The sequence below is a fragment of the Ictalurus punctatus genome, chromosome 26, assembly GCF_001660625.3.
Source record: "Ictalurus punctatus breed USDA103 chromosome 26, Coco_2.0, whole genome shotgun sequence".
Lineage (NCBI taxonomy): Eukaryota > Metazoa > Chordata > Actinopteri > Siluriformes > Ictaluridae > Ictalurus > Ictalurus punctatus.
In genome coordinates, this window is record NC_030441.2 from 19,805,568 (window position 1) to 19,828,262 (window position 22,695).

Below are 22,695 nucleotides of genomic sequence, written 5' to 3' on the forward strand. Positions count from 1 at the left end.
GAAGGTTGGGGATAAGTTTAAATGCCAGTTGGACAGCATCTATGCGATGGACAGTTGGGGAAATTGTACGTTGGGGGATGGGGAAGAGGGTGGGGAAAGAAAGAAAATCTGTACTTCAAAGTCTAGTATGCTCCCTTCAGGTCAAGAGAAAGACCTTGCCCCTGGTGGAGGACTTTATGTACCTCAGGATCTTATTCACACATTATGGAAAAAGAAAGTGTGAGAGCTAGGTCTACATCCCTATCCTCACCTATGGTCAGGACTACACATGGTGGAAATGAGGTTCCTCATTCCTCAGGGGCTTACCCGTCATAATATGGTGAGGATCTCAGCAATCTGGGAGAACCTGGGAGTAGAGCCACTGCTCCTCCAAAGTGAGAGGTGGTTTGGGCACCAATAAATAAATAAATATGAATAATTCTAATGTCTATGAATCAAATAAATCTATCATACAGTATAGTATCTTGATATATAGTATAGTATAGTATAGTATAGTACAGTATAGTATCTTATATAATTTCTTGATACTGTTTGAATGGTCAGCATATTTGCAGCAAAGTTTCAGAGTATGGTCCATCACATGTCACTCTATTTCACAATCCTGTTATGTCACATCTGTTGCAATGTTGTAATATCAGCGTAAATATTAAAGAAGAGTGTCATAATTGGACAGTTTCTGGTCGTCCAGTCTTTTGGATCACTCCACATATAAAATGATGTCATGCACATATTTACTCATTTGGGTTTAAGGTACATTGACAGTTTAAATATTTATTCTGCAATGCACCACCAGCTACATAGAATTATGGCATTGATTACTGGAATTGTCATCAGGACTTTCCATTCTGGCACATGTATGACGCAGTGAGGTGGAGTTTAGGAGTACAGCAGGATTTAAAAGTGTGGAGTAATGAACATCTGGAAATAGAATAGAGAAGCACCTTATGTGTGTTGTATCTTTAATTTACAAATACTTTCAGTTGAACTGTGTTAGTTTTGAAGGTGAGTATGGGAACAGGAATATGAACTTAAAAACATGAATGGCAAAGTGAAAGTAAAAAAAAAAATCAAATCCTTAAATTCATTGTTTCATTTACAGCTGTCTACGGCCAAATCCAGAACCTCTGCATCTGAATTGAAGTGTGTTCATGAACATCTGGAGCTGACTAACATTACTGTAAGTCATGGCTTAATTACTATATAGCTTATCTGTTTTTGATTAGCTTTATCTGACATATTGATTAGCTTTTTATTAAGATAATCTGAGTCAGTTTGCTCTCTTTACCATTTTCTAAATGATCTGGCTCTCGGTTTATAAAGGAACCTCAAAGCATGTTTGATGTCTCGAAAATGAATAGAACTGTGCATTAACTATATTTTTGTGTCTTTTTCCAGGACAAGATGTCTTCAGTGTTTTCAGTGTTCTGGACGCTCCTGCTCCCCCTGCTGGTTGGAAGTATTCCTATTTCTCAGGAGCTTTTTCCGACAGACTGCTCTGACATCTACGATAACGGACAAAATCTCAGTGGCATGTACACAATCTACCCTACAGCAGACACGCCTGTACAGGTGTACTGCGACATGGGATGTGGGGAAAGCCAAACAAAAGACGGAAAGTGGACGGTATGTTAGAATGCGTGTCTCCTTTCTCCTTTACAGGAATTTATGCTGTAGTGCAGGGGTGGGCAATCTTATCCGGAAAGGGCCGACGTGGGTGTAGGTTTTCATTCCAAACAAGGAGAAGCCACACCTGAATCTATTGAAAGCCAAGAATAACTGATTAAACAGGTGGAATCAGGTGTGCCTCCTGCTTGGTTTGAATGAAAACCTGCGCCCACACCGGCCCTTTCTGGATAAGATTTCACACCCCTGCTGTAGTGCCTCATTTTTCATCATAGCATGAAAATTTGGCCTGTATTCTTTTATTAAAATTAAAGTTTCAAATGTCATTTTCATTTAAATTAAATGTAGTCCAGAGCAGTTGTTTTGTGTGATAAACCATCAGACCAACTTGATATATGTAGATACTAGTGCTTCTGTTTGGACCTGGAAGTGGGTGCAAGTGTAAGCGGTTGTGGTAGAACTCCAGACAGTGTGACCTCTGCTGGTGGGGAGGGGAAAAGTCCGTAGTCCTTGTCACACTTACAATATGTACCGTTGCTTTGGGTTCCACTAAAGTGTTGAACGTTACCTTCACACCAGGTGTTTCAGAGGAGAATGGATGGCAGTGTGAACTTCTACAGACCATGGGGACACTACAAGAAAGGGTTTGGGAACAAGTACGGAGAATACTGGATAGGTGAGAAGCTACAGGACAGATCACTCACTGGCTAATAGGTAGTGATATGATGAACAGACCTACTACATTCAGAAATTTGATTAAGCCTGAAATCAGGATAACATATACATAACGAATTAAACAGTTTGGCATATCATGATATGGAAAAAAGAGATGGTATGATGTGGTCTGAAGCAAAGTAGAATAACTGTAAACACTCAAACATTGATTATTTTCCTATAACACCACATCCTGAAGTGTTTTATTCTTCTTATACCACAGCAAATTACCAAATATTACAGGTTTTAAATTTGTTAAAGGAAGGTTTGCCAAACTTTTTTTTAAAGATCAGTTTATAGTTACATTTATTGTTGTGGATTTTTTTCTCTCTCCTGAAGTTAAAAAAACACAGCTTGTCCAAGAAACCACAAAAATTTTTTATTTTATTTTACTAATCTCTAATTTACTAGCTAATAATCAGACATAAAAACACTAAGTTAATTTAGTTTTACACTGAAAATGCCAAATGTGCAGTTCCGTGCTGACTCCATGTGACTATACTGACTAATGCAGTTTGATTCACTTTAAATATAACACCACAGCACCACAACACCAAACTGACAGATTTAAGCCTGATTATATCTGAGACATTATCTGGTAGTAAATGATTATTATTGATTGTATAGTGTAAATAGTGTGTGAATACTTCTACAATACGGCATCTGTTCTGTTCTTTTATATTCCTTCGTGCTGCTATGTTGACCTAAATTTCCCCTACGGGGGATTAATAAAGTTATATCTTATGTTATCTTATTTTCTTTTCCCGCCTTTCATCCTTTCTTTCTTTCTTTATTTTTTTTAAATTGATCATTCACTCATTGTACATCTAGAATGAACTGCAAAAGGGATTATTACCTTGGACAGTCTTGCATATACAGTCATGGCCAAAAGTTTGCGATCACTGTAGTATATATTATATATGTAAAGTGATCGCGGACTTTTGGCCATGACTGTATATATATATATATATATATATATATATATATATATATATATATATATATATATATATATATATATATATATATAATTTTTTATTCTCATTCACTTCAAGGATTGGAGAATCTTTACCAACTCACACATAAGAGGAAATATGAGCTGAAAGTGGACCTGCAGGACTTTGAGGGCGTGTCGGTTTACGCTCAATACACTTCTTTCTCTGTGGAATCTGAAGCTGACGGCTACAAACTCCATATTAGCGGCTTCATCAATGGAGGTGCAGGTGAGAGAGAGAGAGAGAGAGAGAGAGAGAGTGAGAGAGAGAGAGTGTAAAAGATATGAAATAAATGAAGGATCAAAGAGAATGGACATTCAAATGCAATAACAAGGCATAGTCACGGTGTAGAAGCAGAACCAGACCCAGACACCGCTCTGTGCCAACACACTTCTGATGCCAAAATTCCATTCGACTCATCCCAAAAGTTTCCTCTAGCTATATTGTGTACGTAAATATCAGCAGTTGTTTGTTCTTGAAAACATACATGTAGAAGTCAGCACACGAGAGTCCAAATTTAAATCAAACACAGATTTTTGCGCTTCTTCTTCTTCATTTTGGACTGACACCGTGACTCCTGGGTAGTGGAGAGCTACATGACAGAAATATCAAATCACGATGCTAGTATATTTTAGAATTTACAAAATTACATCAAATCAGCTACTACCAATCAGAGTTTGTCAAGAATTAAAAAATAATTTATAAAACGATATCCTGATCATACTGTGGGAGACTTCATCAGAGCAACGCTCTACTTATAGTAGTACTCTTTACATTTGGCCATTGCTTTAAAGAAACCAACAGATGATAAAAAAATGTAGACAAACATTTGGCCTAAAATTGGTAGTGGGAGGAGGGAAGTGGAGATTATAGTGCTAGGTTTCCCATCCTCCATTCACTATGACAGTGTTACCTACATCTTAGATGCATGTTGATGAAACTGGTATACATTACCACGTTTCAGAAACAATGTACATTAGTAATGACAGCTTCTGATATCTGCAGGTGATTCCATGGCGACAAACAACGGACAGAAATTCTCCACCTTTGATAAAGACCAAGACTTGCATCCGTCAAACTGTGCTAAACGCTTCCTCGGGGGATTTTGGTATAGTGACTGTCACAGCTCTAACCCAAACGGGATATACCTGTGGGGACGTGACGAAACTCATTACGCCATCGGAAATGTGTGGTACCACTGGAAAGGCTATGATTATGGTCTCAAATACATCGCTATGAAGATCAGACCTGTGTCTGTAGCACAGTGATGACTTTCTCTTTATAACATCGCTGATGTTGATTGTGATCTTGGAGGAAGTGGTGTTGAAGTGAAGGTGATGTTCCTGGTGGTGGAGGATGCAGATGTTACCAACACAACAGTTTTACAGTGTTTTCTAATGCTTGCTAATAGTATGCAGATCCAATACATACTAAATGTAATATTTCGGAATGCCTTTGGTGTATTTAAATTGTAATTAAGCTATATGTAAATATATATGAAATGCATTTAGTTGTGCTTTTTTACACTCAAGATATTAGACTTATAATTTAATTTATAGATGCAGTTGTTATTATATACAGTGGCTTAGTGGTCATGTTTGCCTCACACCTCCAGGGTTGGGGGTTTGATTCCTGCCTTGTGAGCATGGAATTTCCATGTTTTCCTCCGGGCACTCCAGTTTCCTGATTGTTATTCCCAAATTGTCCATAGTGTGTGAATGGGTGTGTGAGTGTGTGTGCGATTGTGCCCTGAGGTGGGTTGGCACCTCGTCGCCTTGTGCCCCAAGTCCCCTGTGAAAGGCTCCAGGCTCCCTGCGACCCTGTGTAGGATGAATGATACAGAAAATGGATGGAAATAATTGAATTGTAGCTCTTTGGTGCAATTTAAATGTGAAACACAATTTGATGTGTAATTTTGAAAGGTATTACTGTGAAATGAACGACTGATACAGACGTACAGAGTATATACACTTAAACCTGCAGTACTGAACTTTTACTTTGGTTAAAATGAACAAAAATCAATTATTGAGCAAGTACAAATATTAATAGTAACGGTAAGATTAAAATAATAATTTATAAATCCTGGCGTCGGGTCGGATTTCGTGGGACATGTCAGTTTGACGTCATTCGTCTTTGCGTGGTTACGTCACGTCCGTAAACAGAAAGAAGAAGAGCAGGCTACTACTGTATAATGCGTTCGTGGGGGCTGAGGATGGTGGAGTGTTTGTAGCTTGTTCTTACAAGAGTTGCTTAGAATTTAAACTTGTCATCTCGATGACTGCTTTAATCTGGATAAGTTCTAAACACAATCATCGTTCACATCTCAGGAATCAGCTGCTGTCAAAACCAAGATGCCTCGAACTTCTGCGAGCCTGCAGTCAAAAAGAGAAAGCCACAGAGCCCGTGTTAAATGAGAATAAATATCGGCATGTCTTTCGAGAGCTGCTGAAAATGCAGGGATCTGAAGTGATTGAAGACTGACTCAGTGATGGCTTATTTTTCCAGACATTTCAGCGGCTCAATAGGTAGCTAGCTAACATTAGATTTATCTAGGTATCGAGTTCCTATGTTGTTGTTTTTGTTTGGTTGTTTGTTTTGCTGTGGTCAATGTGGTAAATTGCACTTATTTCTGCTAGCTTTTTTAGAGAGAGTAATTCACCTCTACTCCAAGAAAACCTTATCCACGGCCACCTCGGCTGTCAAGTATTGGAGCGAATATAAAACCCATACAAATACCTCAAACCATCAGATTAATCTGTAAAAGTTTTTTTTTTATGTACAACCCACATAAAAAAAGAACTCATGAATAAATAAGTTATTTTTTTAATGTGGGTTGTGCTTCAGCACTGCTCTACACAGATGAATCTGAGATGGCAATAGAGAGGTAAAAGTTCCGTACTGCAGCTTTAACTATGCCTAATTTTTGCAAGGAGATACAAAGTATTAATTCATTTGTACGTTTTATTTTAGGAAATAAACGTGTTTTAATAAACAGAATATTGGCCTTCATGTCTATGCTACTGATCCACATTTATACTTTTACTGTGTGTGTGTCCTAGTATCTTATCTTTTTCTTTTTATCTAATGTGATTTAGATTATTGCAGAAAGAATGATCAGATTTTTTATAGGTTACAGAATAGCTGCTATAATAAATTCTACACAAACACACCCTCATTTCGTTGGAATCTTGGCAATGTAAACCATTGTGCATGTATTGTTGCCAGATTATGGGAACTACCGCTGATGGTATGTTTCAGATTCCTCATAAATAAACTCTCACTTCCTTACAGAAAGAGACTGCATGCTTTAGAAAACCCGTTTACAGTGCCCAGCAAAAGTATTGGAACAGCAAGGCCAATTCTGTTGTTTTCATTTCCTCATATTTACATCTAGTTGTGTTAAACAATTTAGAACATGGCACCTTTTGTTTGTACCCACCTATTTATTCAAGTGATCAAATATATAGGAACATGTGACGTGTTTTCTGTGGCCCAGGTGTGTCCTGTTAAATTGATTGTTTAAAGTATTAATAGCTCTGAATGTCTACTCTTAGTTGACTCTTGGAAAATCAAGCTGTTTCGAAGCTGAGAAAAGAGGGAGAATCTTTCAGACGCATTGCACAAACATTGGGCATAGACAATACAATAATTAGGAATGCCCTGAAAAAGAAAGAAAACACTGGTGTACTGACAACCAGACATTGAACAGGTCGGCCATGGAAAACAACAGCATCTGATGACAGAATCAATGTGAGTTTGTGTGAAAAACCCAAAAACAACAGTCACTAACATCACCAACAACCTCCACAGGACAGGGGTGATGATATTATAATCCACTGCTTGAAGAAGACTTTGAGAGCAGAAATATTGAGGCCATACCACAAGATGCAAACCACTTATCAGCAGTAAGAATCAGAAAACCAGACTGGAATTCCCAAAGAAATACAGAGATGATCCACAAAAGTTCTGGAACCAAGATGAAGCTCTACCAAAGTGATGGAAAGGCCAAAGAATGGAGAAAGAAAAGATCTACTCGTGATCCAAAACACATGGGTCAAGCATGGTGGAGGTAGTGTCATGGCTTGGGCTTGCACGGCTGCTTCTGGAACATTCTCACTGATCTTTATTGATGATGAACTCATGATTGGGAGGAACTTCATCATGCAGCAAGATAACGATCCAAAACACACTTCCACCTCAACACAGGACTTCATCAGGAGGAAAAGTGGAAGGTTTTAGACTGGACAAGTCCATCACCAGACCTTCAAACAACTGATCAGCACCTCACCTCCTGAAGAGGAGACTGAAGGGAGAAACCCCCCGAAACAAACAACTACTGGAAGAAGCTGCAGTAAAAATCTGGAGAAGCTTCACAGAAGAAGAAACCAACAGTTTGATGTCAGTGAGTCGCAGGAGTGATGCAGTTATTACAAACAACAGATATGGAACCAAATATTAAGTATATTAATTAAATATTAATATTTTATTTCCTTTAAAACTATTTGTTCCTATACATTTGCTCACCTAAAAATTGAGTGGTCTGCCACCAAAGGTGCCATTTTTTATAGGAATTGACAGCAGAAATTCTGATCTATCGTCTCCATCTTTTGATCTCAAACCTAAATGTATTCCGTGTGTATTGAAAACAATAGAATTGGCCTTGCTGTTACAACACTGAACACTGAAGGAACTGAACACTCAGGCCCAAGCACATCTGAGTCAGGTGAACAAGAAAACACATTCGACTCAAATGCAGGAAGTAAAAGTGTTTTTTGGGCTGCAGCATTTTTAGTAGCTGGTAAACTGAGTTACGAGCGTGCTGTAGCGGTGCAGAAACACCATGCATTCAGGAGATTTGCAGAAAATAAACAGCAGAAGATACATAAAATGCCTGAATCTAGTTATTTATATAATTACCTAATCATTTATTTAGGTGATTAGTAAAAGTCGTAAAGGCTTTTTCCAGTGCTCTATATTTGCCCAGTATGAATAAAAGAGTTTTATTTGGACATTTTCATCCCTACACACACCTCAAATAACATGTTTCTCCTTTGCGGTTGTTAAATTATGTGCTGTGTGAAACCAAATCGCTACCAACAAACCAAAAGATCTGTATCTGGAATAACACGCATTCTACAGAACATTATCCGGCTCTAATCTACACTCTAAAGAACAAAGCAGCGGCTCAACACAAACAATTAAGGTCAAATTTGCACTGGGGTTTTTGAGTTTATGCCAACTGGTAGATTATGTTGATACAGCACACTGTTTTAACTAAGATTAATAAAATCTTTGGCTATAATAAAAAACATTTTTAAGTAACATGAACTTAATAACTTTCAACATTTCAACAAGTTTTTAAGTTGACTGCATATAAAAAAAATCATGTGCTGGTAGATCTGTCAGTGAAACGTGTACTGGGTAAACAAAGAGAACTTCTGAATGTAGTTGTACAGGTCTGTGAGGATAGACTACCCATATAAAAGACCAGACTATTTCTGAGACATAACGCACACAGTCTTGTCAGACACATTGTATGCACGCTTGCCACGAACTGACTTAAATAAAAAATGAACTATCAAGTATTCAGTCAGTAATGAAACAGGAGTAGTGTGATTTCAAACAATAAAGAACATACTGCTTAAGAATACGCTGCAAGATTTACTCGTTTGAAATTCTGATTTAAGTTACTGAATCAAATAAATCACATTTTATTAAGAATCATGTCAAAACCTGTTTGGTTCGGAAAAAAAAGTAAAGTTATCTGTAAATCTGTCTGACTGTGATGATTTTATTTAAAGCTACGTGATGCCACGAAGCTACACGATATCCTGAACCTTTCTATGACTTTAACTGAAAGTCCTAGCCGATATATGCCTTAAACAGTATATTTGTCAAATTCTATGTTTTACAACAAAACAATAATGTTTATTTTCATCACACAGTAGAAATCGATTTCTGGTTCTGGACCAGAGTGTGAGTGAACCGCACCGAGAGAGAGAACACACAGGGATCCTGCTCACACACACTAAACACAGACTATTTTGAATATATAAATAAACCCTTAGGAAGAAAATGTGTAAAATTCTTATAAAGTCGTCTAACGTTTATCTTGCTGTAAATGTTTCTCATTTAAATAACAACATAAATAAAACATGCAAAACTCAGACAGTTATACAGAAGATAGTCGCATAGATTCTTTCTTCTGTAAATGTGCGTCGTTAAAGGTGTACATCGCACAGGTTTAGAAACAAATGAAATTTAAATGGCACGAGTACAATAATAATCTATTTTAATTAAGATTATTCATTTAATTTAATGCATGCAGGAGGACATCATCTATTTCAGTTCAGTTGCAGTACGTGATACAATTATACTGTATAATTTTCCAATAAAGTTTTGCAAGGACACTTCGGCATGTGGAGTCAAGAGGAGTCATGAGGAGTCATGTGGGCTGGGAATCAAACCACTAACCCTACGATTAGTGGACAACCCGCTCTACCACCTGAGCCCCAGACGCCTCTACAGTGATGCGTTTTGTTTATCAGTGAGAAAATTCTATCCTACTACATAATACTAAGTAGTGTATATGGATCTGCTGTCTGCACATAGTCTATTACTTTTTATTTTTTCTACATATAAAAAACATGAAACAAGCATATAACCACATTTAAGAAAAACAAAAAACAAAAAAAACACCCATACCATGTTGTTCGCAAGAGTGCAGACAAAGCATACCTACTGTGTATCTGATGTCAGCATAAAGAAATGTGCTATCAATAGAAATCAGAAGATTGTTTGTAGTCATGTCCATCATTTCCATCAATGGTTCCGAGAAGGAATGGACAGAACTGTGGAATGTAGACTAGCATGTCTGTATTTCTTGTAAATAAACTGTTACTTCCTTATTGGATAAAAGCACATCCTCATATTTCAGCACAACAAAATGTACTTGAATGTACCCCAATTGTTTTCTCATACCTGTTTATTTTGCACATTCAAGACGTCATATAACCACCCTTTAAAAGAGACACACACACACACACACACACACATCTTGCTGGAAGCATCTGCTCCCCATCACTTGAATCATTCTGTTCTACACAGGCAAGTCCTTCTACCTCTGGTGTCTTTTCTCACCATGTTAATTGATAGTTACACATCAGTTCTGTTGAGTTCTGGATTGTGATTGGTCAGAATGTGTTGATTAATTTAATATAACAGCTATAACACATGATCGTTTCAACAGTAACAGCTCGTTCACAGTGACGTGTACAGCAGACGCTCCACACAAACACATTTAATCTGGAGAAGTTTTCTGTAAGGAGATGTTTATGTAACGTGTATGGAAGGAGTCTCCAGTATCAGTGCTTTGTAACAGTCAGAGGTAAAGCTGTAACTTTAAGTTTTTCGACATCTTCAGGACAGAGGAGTTTACGCTTTGCAGTTTCTCAGTAACATGAAAAACTGCGTTATTAACTTAAAGAGAGAGAATAAAGAGAGGCTGGTGGGGGTACGACTGTTTATAGCTGCTGCTGTAACGTAAGTGACAACAGGAACTAACCCGTTTCACTGAGATTCCTCAACAGATACAACCTGACAGGACATGTTCTTCATAAATTAATGATAAGTTTAATTGTTGGTAAATTACTGTGGTGTAAGAAGAATAAAACTCTTGCGCATGGGCTGTTATAGGAAAATAATCAATACACACACACACACACACACACACACACACACACACAAACTTTAACATGCTATAACATGACCTCTTCTGGTTGAAAAGGTATGCTGGCTGCCGCTCCCACCTGCCGTTTTTATTGTTTATATTGTTTTGAAATGATTGGTATGTTATTCGAGTGTTTGTGGGGTTCTGGAGTCTTTGAAGTCCGCCATGCGACTCCACCTATTGCTGTGCAGAAACACGTCTGTATTTTCATGCTTCTGTTTTTAACGCTCTCATTACTACATGGTTGATGTTTCCGTGGATTCCCTCTCCATGGCTTTAAGGTACACTGCTTGCACCCAGATTTACATCCATTCTAAACTGGGGACTGTGTGGCTGTTGCCTTTCTTGCACAGTGTATTACTGAGATAAAGAAATGGATGTCTCTAAATTTTCTTTGACTTAACAGTGACAAAACTTAGGTCATGCTCATTGGTCCTTTAACCTTAAATATGGATGTGTCTGCTCTGGACTATCAAACTAAATTGTAGAATTTAGTGGTGATCTATAACATAAGGGTGAAAATTTAACATTTGATCCTCATGTCAAGAATTTAGTAAAAATCTAAATTCATTCTTTCATCTCAAAAACACTGCAAAACTGTGCCCCATGTTATCTTTCTCTGTGGCTGAAAAAATTATCAATACTTTTGTATTCTCGCAAATTGAGTATTGTAATGCTTTACTTGTTGGGGTCTCCAAATCCAAATTAAATACATTGCAGTATGTGCAAAACTCTGCCGCTAGAATCTTGACCAGGACCAGGACCACATGGTGATCACGTCACTCCTATTTCAGAGTCCTTGCACTGGCTCCCTGTCAAGTTGCATGTAATTTTAAATTCTCATGCTTACCTACAAGGCTCTGCATTAACCCCTTACATTCCAAAACGTGGCCTTCGCTCCTCTGATGCTGGTTTGTTAACTGTTCCCACTTCTCACTTACACTCTGTGGGTGACAGGGCCTTCTCTTCTTTTGCTCCAAAACTATGGAACACTTCCCTCTCAGGTTAGGCGTGCTGAATATTTGAGTATTTTGAAATCTCCTCTGAAAACTCACTTTTTTAGAATTGATTTTCTGTGATTATGTGATTTTTATTGTATTTTTGAAAAAATTGTTCTTATTGGTTTCTTTTTCTTTATATTTCATTGCATTTTTATCTCTTTTGTTGTAAAAGAGCTTTGAGATGTAATTTTAAAAGTGCTATAGAAAATAAAGTTATTATTATTATTATTATTATTATTATTATTATTATTATTATTATTATGTCATTGAATGATGTAAGAAGTTTGATAAATTCTTTTGATACTCATTGCATTTTATTTTACAGAGAATAATAATGAGGACCGTCATTATGATGGTGAGCAGTTTTTCTGCTGTATTATTTCTTACTAGTTATTTTCTAGCTTTTTTGCTTAAATTTACCAAATAGCATTTTATTATTTTATTAAAAAAAGATCAAATATAAAATATAATTGGATGGCAGAGTGGTAGTGTTGCCAATTCTGGGGCTTATGAGGTTTGATTCTGAGCTTGTGTGATCTCATGTCACTACCTCAGACTAATGGAGAATTCCAAAATCCAATCCAATTTTATTTATAAAGCACATAATAAAACAACATAGTTGACCACAGTGCTGTACAATGTAATCAGCTACAATAAAAAAAATGAATAACCACATATTTAAAACATCAGCACACACCATTCAAAAAAGCTCCGATGAGTATCTACAGCGACAATACCTCAACACTCATACATGATCAAAAGCTAATGTAAAAAAAATGTTTTTAAATGCTTCTTAAATTCCTCTATGTAGGAGATTTTGCACATTAAATTGTCATGATCTCTTTGATTCATGAACATGAATAAGATCCACAGTGGCAGGGCTGTACCAAGCAAAGATTTAAAAACAAAGATTAGAATCTTAAAATGAATTCAATACGATATTGGTAACCAACGCAATGATCTCAAGACAAGGGTAATGTGGTTATATTTCCGAGTACCTATCAGTAGTCTATCAGTAGTCTATCAGTAATCTATCAGTAGTCTATCAGTAGTCTATCAGTAATCTATCAGTAGTCTATCAGTAGTCTATCAGTAATCTATCAGTAGTCTATCAGTAGTCTATCAGTAATCTATCAGTAGTCTATCAGTAGTCTATCAGTAATCTATCAGTAGTCATCTGCATTTTGGATAATCTGTAATTTGTCCATAAATTTTGTCTGAGTACCATAGTAAAGTGAGTTATAAATTGAGTTACCAATTAATCTAATTGAGAGAAAATAAAAACATGAATGATCTTCTCCAAAGAAAGGCTTTATCTTAGCAATCATTCTTAGTTGAATAAAAGTAGCTTTGACAACTTTGCTTATTTTAAAGTTAAATTTTAAAACACTATCACAGATCATACCCAAATTTTCCGGCCATATCACTCATTTCAGAGGGACCAAAAAAATAATCAGCGCTGTTTGCGATTTATTAAAACTCAAAAAGTTTGCAGCCATCCATGACTTTACCTCATCTACGCATGCCAATAAGTTTCCCAAGGCACTGGAAGAATTTGCGTTAAAAGACAAATACAATTGAATATCATCTGTGTAAGAATGAAATGCCACAGTATATATACTTCCAAATCATTCCTAATGGTTGCATATAAAGAGAAAAAAAGGGTGCTAAGATCGAACCGTGCGGGATACCACATGGTAGGGGTGCCGAGGGCGATGCAAACTCTCCCATGCAATCTGAAAAACTCCTGTTTTGAAAGTAAGACTTAATCCGTTTTAGGGCATTTCCATGAACATCCACACATGTATGAGATTTTCATAAACAGCTAAACAGGTATAACTAATTTTGTTGTGTATTGTGACACAAAGATGGACGTCATCGTTAAACCAAGTAAAATAATAAATTAAATAATAAGAAACTGGAGCTTTTGCAATGACAATACATTGAAGAAATCACTCAAAAAAGTAGGAAAATTAAAAACTGTCAAGTAACCTGCATAGGCAATTACTGGACCATATTAGCTGATGTGAAAAATCAATCAAGCACTTCAATAATCAAATCTCAGCTCTCAAAACATTTCATGGGGATTTGAAACAGACACGAATACTGTATATTCTCATTTAAAAAATGTCTCTCTCTCTCTCTCTCTCTCTCTTTCTCTATCTCTCTCTCTCTCTCTCTCTCTCTCAGACATGCTGCTTGTTAGCTCTGTCTCTCTCCGTTCTCTGTGCTGCTGCTCCTTTGTATGTGCGGCTCCTGCCACAGGACTGTCAAGAACTCTACAGGAGTGGTGTTAATCGTAGTGGAGTGTACACCATCTACCCTTCCGACACCACCCCTGTAGAGGTGTACTGTGAGGTGGGCTGCTCTGAGGATTCAGCCCGTGGATGGACAGTAAGAGATTCTTATTTTTTTATTTTTTTATTTTTTTTTTACAGTTTACGCTTTCAGACCTGTTGACCCAGAAGAGGAATAATGCGTAGTAAAAACCTCAGTAAACAGTAAATGAAAAACACATCTGTGTTACATAATCACTACAGTGAAGGAAACAATTGGCAATTTTAATCCCTATTTTACAGTAAAAAATAAACCCCTTTTCATTGCAAACCAAAAGTAGTTGTCTTGCTGCATGACCCACTTTCTCTTCAGATTCAGATCACAGACAGATGCTCTGACATTTTCCTTTAGAACTCACTGGTATAATTCAGAATTCATTGTTCCATCAATGATAAGTCGTCCTGGACCAGATGCAGCGAAACAGTCCCAAACCATGACACTACCACCACCATGTTTCATAGATGAGATAAGGATTTTATGCCAGAAATCAGTGTTTTCCTTTCTCCAAACATAACGCTTCTCATTTAAAGTTCTATTTTGGTCTCATCCGTCCACAAAACATTTTTCCAGGAGGCCTTCTGACTCGTCCCTGTGATCTTTAGCAAACTGCAGAAGGGCAACAATGTTGTTTTTGTAGAGAAGTGACTTTCACCTTGTAATGCTGCCATGTAAACCATTGTTGTTCAGTCTTCTCTTGATGGTGGACTCATGAACATTAACATTAGCCAATGTCAGAGAGTTCCTTTAAACTCATACATTTAAAATTTATATCCTGAATGTATTTATTCTTTAAAGCTTTTTTTTTTGCAATGTCCATTTTTAAAAGAACTTTACAAATAAAATTTAATTGAATTAAATTGATTTTACTTTTGATAAAATGTAGAAAATTCTAATGGGTTCACAAACTTTCAAGCACCACTGTATGATTCTATCATTGGCACCAACTTTATCCTGTTTTTGTAATTTTGAAGCCTTCTCAGACATCTCACATGAGAGGATGATCATTATAGCTGGAGATTTAAACTGCACTCTAGGTAACAGTGTAGAGAGGAGCCACAGCACACCGTATCCTCACTCAGCAGAGGAACCTTGAACTGTTGTACAACACCACAACCTAGTAGATGTGTGGAGGGAAGATCTTCCTCAGATAGTACACCTGTCTGAAATCTGCTCCTGATAAGATTAGACCGCTTTCCACTTAGAAGTTCCATAGAGGCAGGTTATTTTCTGGCTTACAATTCACTGAACTGTACAAACTGAATGTTGGACTTGTGTCGCTAGACCAACAGAAGGTTTACAAGAGAGTGGACCATGCCTAACGTTTTAAGACCCTCACCCTCTGGGGCCTCTGTGTCATGGACACTGAGAGATTGTACATGTCAATGTGGAATCAGCACGCTCTGTATCCTGAGGAAATACTGAACAAATACTTGCATGTATAAACTCATCTTAAATTTGGAAATCTGATTTTGATTTCTAGACTTCCTTCTAGACTTGCACAGACTTCTAAATGTGGTCTGAGTGTGGACTTTAATGTAAATATGTCACGGATTAATTAAAGGCATCTTAAAAGTCAAAGGACACATTCATTAATTGTTAATTGTTTTTTCCTGCCACATTTTTGATGTTTGTTCAGAAAGAATTCTCTCTCTCTCTCTCTCTCTCTCTCTCTCTCTCTCTCTCTCTCTCAGGTGATTCAGCGGAGAATAGATGGCAGTGTGAATTTCTACAGGCGTTGGCAGGAGTACAGGAATGGCTTTGGGAATAAGAGTGGAGAATACTGGCTGGGTGAGATTATTTTTTAACACTCATTTATATATTTTTAGCATCTTTTTATTGCACAATTCTACAGTCTAGTTGCTGTTCTTTGTAGTTGCCTGTGTTCATTGCATTGTGGGTGAATTGTTGTATTTGTAGAGGTGTAAGTGTCTTGTCAGACCCTCAGTCAGTCCACACCTGAGTTGTGGCCATACTTGCTACCGGAAGGAGATAAAGACAGCTGCACATTTTCTGCCATTTCTTTTCTTTCGTGAGAGACATTGACTTTTTCATTTTAATCAATTAACAAATCAGTCTATTTCAAGGGCTGTTTATGTAATCGCTTTCTATGGGAACTCCCACTGATAACCTCACCCCTTCTCAGGTACTTCTCCATCACCCACACCCCCTAAACCATTCCCCCTTCTCAGCCAAGCCAATCAAACCCCCCTGTTTACTCATTACCCTGACCTAGCGCTCTTCACCTTCTCAGATTTCTTTATAATTCTCACTCAATGTGTAACTCGCACTGCTGTACATCGCTAAGTCTTCCAGGATTGTGATTGTAAATAAAGGGCACAGTGTATAGGAAGGGAGGTTTGAGATTTCTGTGGATTTCTATGGAGTTTATGCTTCAAATCACAAGTGCAAAAAGAAAACCATTAAAGCGTAAAAGAAGATCTGAGTGACACGTGCTTTGGATGCTTTGTTGATGAGGCCTCTGTGGACTGAGACTCATCTTGAGGTTGTACTGTAGTGTTTGACACAACTCATCCAGTGTCAGTTGGCCTTTAGTCTTGTACGTAGTCCTATGTACTCACATTGGACATCTGCAGGTTTGGAGAACCTCTACATGATGACCCACAACAAGCTGTATGAGCTGAAAGTGGACATGGAGGACTATGATGGATCGAAAGCATCTGCAGTTTACACAGTGTTCTCTGTGGGCTCTGAAAGTAATGGAGGCTATGTGCTCCAAGTTGGCGGTTTCATCGACAAAGGAGCAGGTGAGAGATCTGATGTTAGTCAATGTTTGTGTACAAATAAGTGTGGATGAGTTTTTATTAAAAATATATGTACAATATGTGTAGTAAAAAATGCTTCTGTCTGCAGGTGATTCTCTATCTCATCACAATGGAGTAGGATTCTCCACTTACGATAAGGAACAGAATCCTTATTTCTGTGCTAAATATTACCTCGGGGGGTTTTGGTACAATGCTTGCCACACGACAAACCCCAATGGTATATATCTGGGGAGACGGGACGGCACGCATTATGCCATTGGTAACGTGTGGCTCACTTGGAGAGGCTCTGATTATGGCCTGAAATCCATCACTATGAAAATCAGGCCTGCCTCTTAAACATGCAGTGGAAAAGCCAGGATATTTCCACCCTGGAAATAAAACAACACCATCAGCTGTTATTGTCTAGTTTTCCAGAGTGATTCTGTTCATTGGGACCAATTATGTAATTCTCTCCTTTATATAGGTATACCATGTATCACTTTAATCAAGTGATATAAAAAAATAAATACTAAATCACTATGTGTATGTTGTTTTTTTGTTCGTTTGTATATGACCAGAAAAATAAAATGTGTGGTGGATATTTTATAACTTTCTTAACCATGTCATTGGTAATTCAATTTATAAAAGCAGAACCAGTAAATCTCTCTCTCTCTCTCTCTCTCTCTCTCTCTCTCTATATATATATATATATATATATATATATATATATATATATATATATATATATATATATATATATATATATATTAAACAAACATAAATATTACATGTAAATGCTGAATTTTTTTCATTCATATGCTAATTGAAATATGAACAAATGTTCAAAAGTAAGTCGGAAAGAATATAAAACTTTCTACTTTTCCTGCCCCATAGGAGTGAGAAATACTGTATCTGCAGTTGAGATTGCCCAGCTGCCCCTGTTGGGCCCTTGATCAAGGCCCTTAACTCTTAACTGCTCAGCTGTATAAATGAGATAACTCTAAGTCACTCTGGAAAAAGGCTTCTGCTAAATGCCACAAATGTAAATGTAATTTACATCACGTGACTGGACAGGTCATACAATTATTATTATTATTATTATTATTATTAGTGTTTTTTAAATATCACATTATATGATCAATTATACAGTTGTCATGAAATTATAATGTGTCATAGATGCTGTAGCATGCATAATGCATATTCTGTCTCTTTACATGATTTTGTGTTTAATCAGCATGCACTCCTCCACAAGGGGGAGCTAATTACTTACGTATATTTTGTGTGTGTGTGTCAAGGAGCGACATTAACATGAACCAGCAGAGTGATGAATACACACTCAGTCACTCCCAGATATGAAGTGAAATGTCTAAAACATAGCACATATACTTTTTTTTTGCATCTCAGCTTGTTAGGAGGCTGGGGCCAGAGTGCAGGGTCTGCCATGATGAAGTGCCCATGGAGCAGATAGGGTTAATGGCCTTGCTCAGGGGCCCAACAGTGGCAGTGCTGGTGTTTGAACCTTTGACCATCTTGATCAGTAACCCAGACCCTAAACCGCTGAGCCACCACTGCCACATATATAAAGTCGCTCACATATCTCAGATAAATTATACCCAAATTATTATATCTGATGCAATTATTATATCTGATGCATGTGAGCCAGCTTTAGTTATATTTGCCACTGAACATGGCCAGCTGATTCACAGTTACAGAGAAACCCTTCCAAGCCTGACAAGGTTCTGTACCTTCTGACGATTAAACTCATTGCTCAAGATGTGCTGTCATAGTGTCTAAAACAGAGTTTGTCTAAAAGAGCGGCATGTCTCAGTTACACTTGATTCTGACCTTGAAATTAAACACATTTTTCTTCCATGACATCAGCTCAGGTGAGGAACAGTATAAAGTCCAGTGCCACTGACTGACAGTTTGATGTATAGCAACAATATGTCACACTGAAATTTATATTTTGGCTGTAACTACATAACTGCAAAAATTATAGAATGCCATTTGAGGCCAATATTAAATCCGTATGCTGGTAATTTGCATAATCTGGATAGTATGGATGTAACCGAATACAAATACTTAACTGGGATTGATCAGATAATGTGTTTTAAATGAATACACATACAGATACAAATAGGAGGGTTGTTATACTCTCTCTCTCTTCTTTTTTTTTTTTTTGGCAAAGTTGTCCTCTGGTTGACATTTGTGATTTTAGTGGCATGGTGTAAAGGTTGAAACACACCTATTAGACAGAGGTGGTGACTTGTTCCAACTCTCATTTTGATTGGCCATTGCTTTAAAAACACCACACATCATTCATGGTGGATCAAGGCCTGGGGAAATCCACCACTCGAGATGTGGAGCTCCACCACAACCAGCAGACCAGCGGACAAACAACCAAAAACAAAACAATAAAACAGAACACAAACATCAAACCTACAAACATGGGAATAAACTTAAAAAGAAAAGAGAGAAAAAAAAGAAAATGCCCCAGTGAAAAGAGTCAGCTAAAACATACACTCTCAGCTGGAAACAGAAAACATAGTCACACCTCTCAGCTATCATTGTGGCACACCAGAGTGTACATTTTTACATCGCTTGTTTGCTTTTTATCAGTTGTTTGCTGTTTGCTATTTATCTTGCCAGACTTGTTTACATTTACATTTACATTACTGTCAAAACCCTTCACAAATACCTTCCAGTTTTCTGAAGTGAGTTCTGTATGTTTAGCTCATGCAGATGTTTTCTTTGACACAGTAAAAGCACCACAGCCCTTTCAATCAAAGACAAAACTAAACCAGCTCTTTTGTGATCATTATAATTAGATAATTATATTAATTATATTTTCAGATGCCTCAATTAATTATTCTAATAGATCACTATGTACAATGTGTACTGTCATTTTCTCAAAAATGTGTTTGGTGTATCTAAGGACAATTAAAGCGTCCTTTTATATTTGTATGCAATACAACACCATAATGTTTGTGGTAAATAAATTCATGATCCAACCTCATTCATGATCAACAGATATTTATTTATTTATTTATTTAAGGGGTGTGCATTGTAGACATTTTTCTGTTTTACACACTTTCATTGTGTTCACATTTTGTCTTGTGTTATGTGGTGATGCTGCCAATCAATCTATCAGATCTTCATGTGCCCTCACCTTGTAAGTCCTCTGCAGGTTTTAATTTAAAATGTACATACATGTATGAACTGTATTACTATTGACATTTAAATTTCATATAGCTTATTTAACACCCCCTAATGTTCCAGTGGAATTTTAACACACTTTGTTGCAATGTTATTAGGAGAACTTTGCCATCTACACAGCGTATGTACTCATGCAATATACCGTTGGAAAGTTAAGAATCTTGTGATTCGAATGATATAAACTATTTAAAAATACAATCACAACTGCGGCTACAATCAACGTCTATATCAGACCACCAACATATAAACAAACACGAAACGGAGGCAACTCTCCCTTAAAGCCTCATAGCAGTCCACTGATCCGTAACATCCCAATTAAGTCTTGTTACATTGGCAAAGGGCCAAATAATACAAATATGCAAAAATATTTAGTCCAAAACAAATTTTATATAAGTAAATCCCCATGCGCTGCTGCTGAGTAATTCCAAATTATCTCAGAAGATTAACTTTTCTCCTTATATCCTCAGCGCGCAAGTGAAAATGCCTAATTGGTAGATCTCAAAATGGCCGCCAGGTTGTGGCCTATCAAATGTCACTTCATTTGAACCAATGGGAGCTTCCATATCCTGGCTATAGAATTCAAAAACCAATGAAGAGAAGCTCCTTCCCCCATTCCTATGTGAAAAACGCGAGCTGAATGCCCCCGGTTGTGGAAATGTCTGGCCCATCGAATAGCCACTGAACTGCTGAAAACAATGATATCTTCATGGGTGTATTTCAACACTTCAAGTTAAAAGTCCCTGTGTAAAGACCTTTAGAGTCTCCAAAATGTTTTGGTAAAATAAAAATGCTTCATGCTGTGGTCCAGTTGTTTTTTCCAGCTAATAGCTCCCAGCTGTAGGCATCTGTAGGTAAAAAAAAAAAGAGAGAGAGAGAGAGAGAAAAAAACCCTTTTGTTTCAGTGTGTTCAAACTTCAATTACTCAATACCAGTAGCACTTACAGTGATTCTGACTTCTTGGGGGGAAAACTTCAGTGTCGTCATTTAAAAGAGACCAGAACCATGCATGTACTCCAAATGGTTCAAGAACAAATTTAATTTGACTTTGGGTATGCCATGCATAGGTGTTTTAGGTCAATTTTACTGAAACTCTAATGCCTTAGAAATAAATAAAAAATCTATTCAAACATTAATAATATGATAAAGCTAAAATGGATGGAAGACTGATACAAAAGCGGTAAAAAATAATAATAAATAAGTAAATAAATAAATAATATATCCATTTCTCCAAGATTTCATTTCGTACTGTGTTTTAGTTTCTCAACAGGGACATACCTGCCACAAACCACATAAGTATTGTCTTTCAACTGTTTTTACTGTTGCCAAGTTACCAGGCTATGTGTTTGTTAGTATGAACAGGGAACAATAGTGTAGCTGACGTCTTGTGCTTTAATTTCTGTTTCCGCATGACAAACTACAACACTCTCCAACTTCACTTCACAAAGTGCTACTTCGTAAACACTTTAAGCAAAAATATACAATTTAAAGAATACAATGGTGCAGTGTTTTCTTCTACCTTGCCTTCACTGAGCACAAGATTACATTAAATAAAACAGTGGTGTATTTATTCTATGTTTGTGTCTTTTAGGTCTCTTTCCTCCTCATTTTATCATATGTTACCCTATTGACCTCGGTGTGAGAGAAGCCGGACACAGATGAACGATAGACTCTTGATGACTCATGACCAAATGCAATTCATGCATGGATATACAGGGTAAGTGACTTATACACACAGATGTTTAAAAAAACACATAAAGATAAATGTATAGGGATGTTTTAAAACACTCAACATAAAAAAGTTTAACATTGCTTAATGCACCAATACAATGACCAAGTGACAGCAAATCTCTGACACACTTAATCTGTAATAGAAACTCTCCACTGCTTAAAGTACACACAAAGCACACAGTCCTATCCATCACGGGATAGTAAGCATACCTAACAATCTCTCCATCTCTTTACCTCCCTCTCCCTCGCTCCTTCTGTCAAGCTACACATGATATTATGGAGATGCCAGTGATCCTGACCCTTTCTGCTCTCCGGACCTGTCTGATCCATCCTGATGTCCTACTTCTGGATGGAGCTCTCATCAACTGGAGGCTACATTCTGGAGATCGCTGAGGATGGTACCGCTTGAAGGACCATTCAAATGATTTTGGACCTCAGTTTCACATGGACGTTCTTGCTGTGGTTGCCGGGACTACGGTTGCTGCGATGGCCTTGGGACTGCAATTACCACATGCAGTTTTACACTCAGGTCTCCTTTAGTGAACAGTGGACTAGTTCAACACACAGACTTCATATTAAACCATAATGAA

General features: G+C 37.2%; 2 protein-coding genes across 2 annotated transcripts; both read left to right on the forward strand.

Moving 5' to 3' along the window:
• Positions 1–850: 850 nt before the first annotated feature.
• Positions 851–6,341, forward strand: LOC108258809 (microfibril-associated glycoprotein 4). Its single transcript, XM_017457746.3, has 6 exons — positions 851–1,002; positions 1,100–1,177; positions 1,396–1,623; positions 2,203–2,299; positions 3,393–3,560; positions 4,338–6,341. The coding sequence occupies exons 3-6, from the start codon at positions 1,402–1,404 to the stop codon at positions 4,598–4,600; spliced, it is 750 nt and encodes a 249-aa protein (XP_017313235.1). The 5' UTR covers positions 851–1,002; positions 1,100–1,177; positions 1,396–1,401; the 3' UTR covers positions 4,601–6,341.
• Positions 6,342–10,318: 3,977 nt separating this feature from the next.
• LOC108258810 (microfibril-associated glycoprotein 4) lies at positions 10,319–17,703 on the forward strand. The gene is made up of 6 exons (XM_017457750.3): positions 10,319–10,439; positions 12,388–12,417; positions 14,253–14,456; positions 16,091–16,187; positions 16,994–17,164; positions 17,271–17,703. Exons 2-6 carry the CDS (start codon positions 12,397–12,399, stop codon positions 17,516–17,518), a joined length of 741 nt encoding a protein of 246 aa, XP_017313239.1. The 5' UTR covers positions 10,319–10,439; positions 12,388–12,396; the 3' UTR covers positions 17,519–17,703.
• Positions 17,704–22,695: the final 4,992 nt, after the last annotated feature.

Excerpts from the sequence above, each read along its gene's own strand:
- LOC108258809 (XM_017457746.3), top strand. The coding sequence starts at position 1,402 with ATGTCTTCAGTGTTTTCAGTGTTCTGGACGCTCCTGCTCCCCCTGCTG. Across the intron at positions 1,624-2,202 it reads CAAAAGACGGAAAGTGGACG|GTGTTTCAGAGGAGAATGGA; the intron begins GTATGTTAGAAT and ends CCTTCACACCAG. Across the intron at positions 2,300-3,392 it reads GTACGGAGAATACTGGATAG|GATTGGAGAATCTTTACCAA; the intron begins GTGAGAAGCTAC and ends ATTCACTTCAAG.
- LOC108258810 (XM_017457750.3), top strand. The coding sequence starts at position 12,397 with ATGAGGACCGTCATTATGATG. Across the intron at positions 16,188-16,993 it reads GAGTGGAGAATACTGGCTGG|GTTTGGAGAACCTCTACATG; the intron begins GTGAGATTATTT and ends GGACATCTGCAG. Across the intron at positions 17,165-17,270 it reads TTTCATCGACAAAGGAGCAG|GTGATTCTCTATCTCATCAC; the intron begins GTGAGAGATCTG and ends TTCTGTCTGCAG.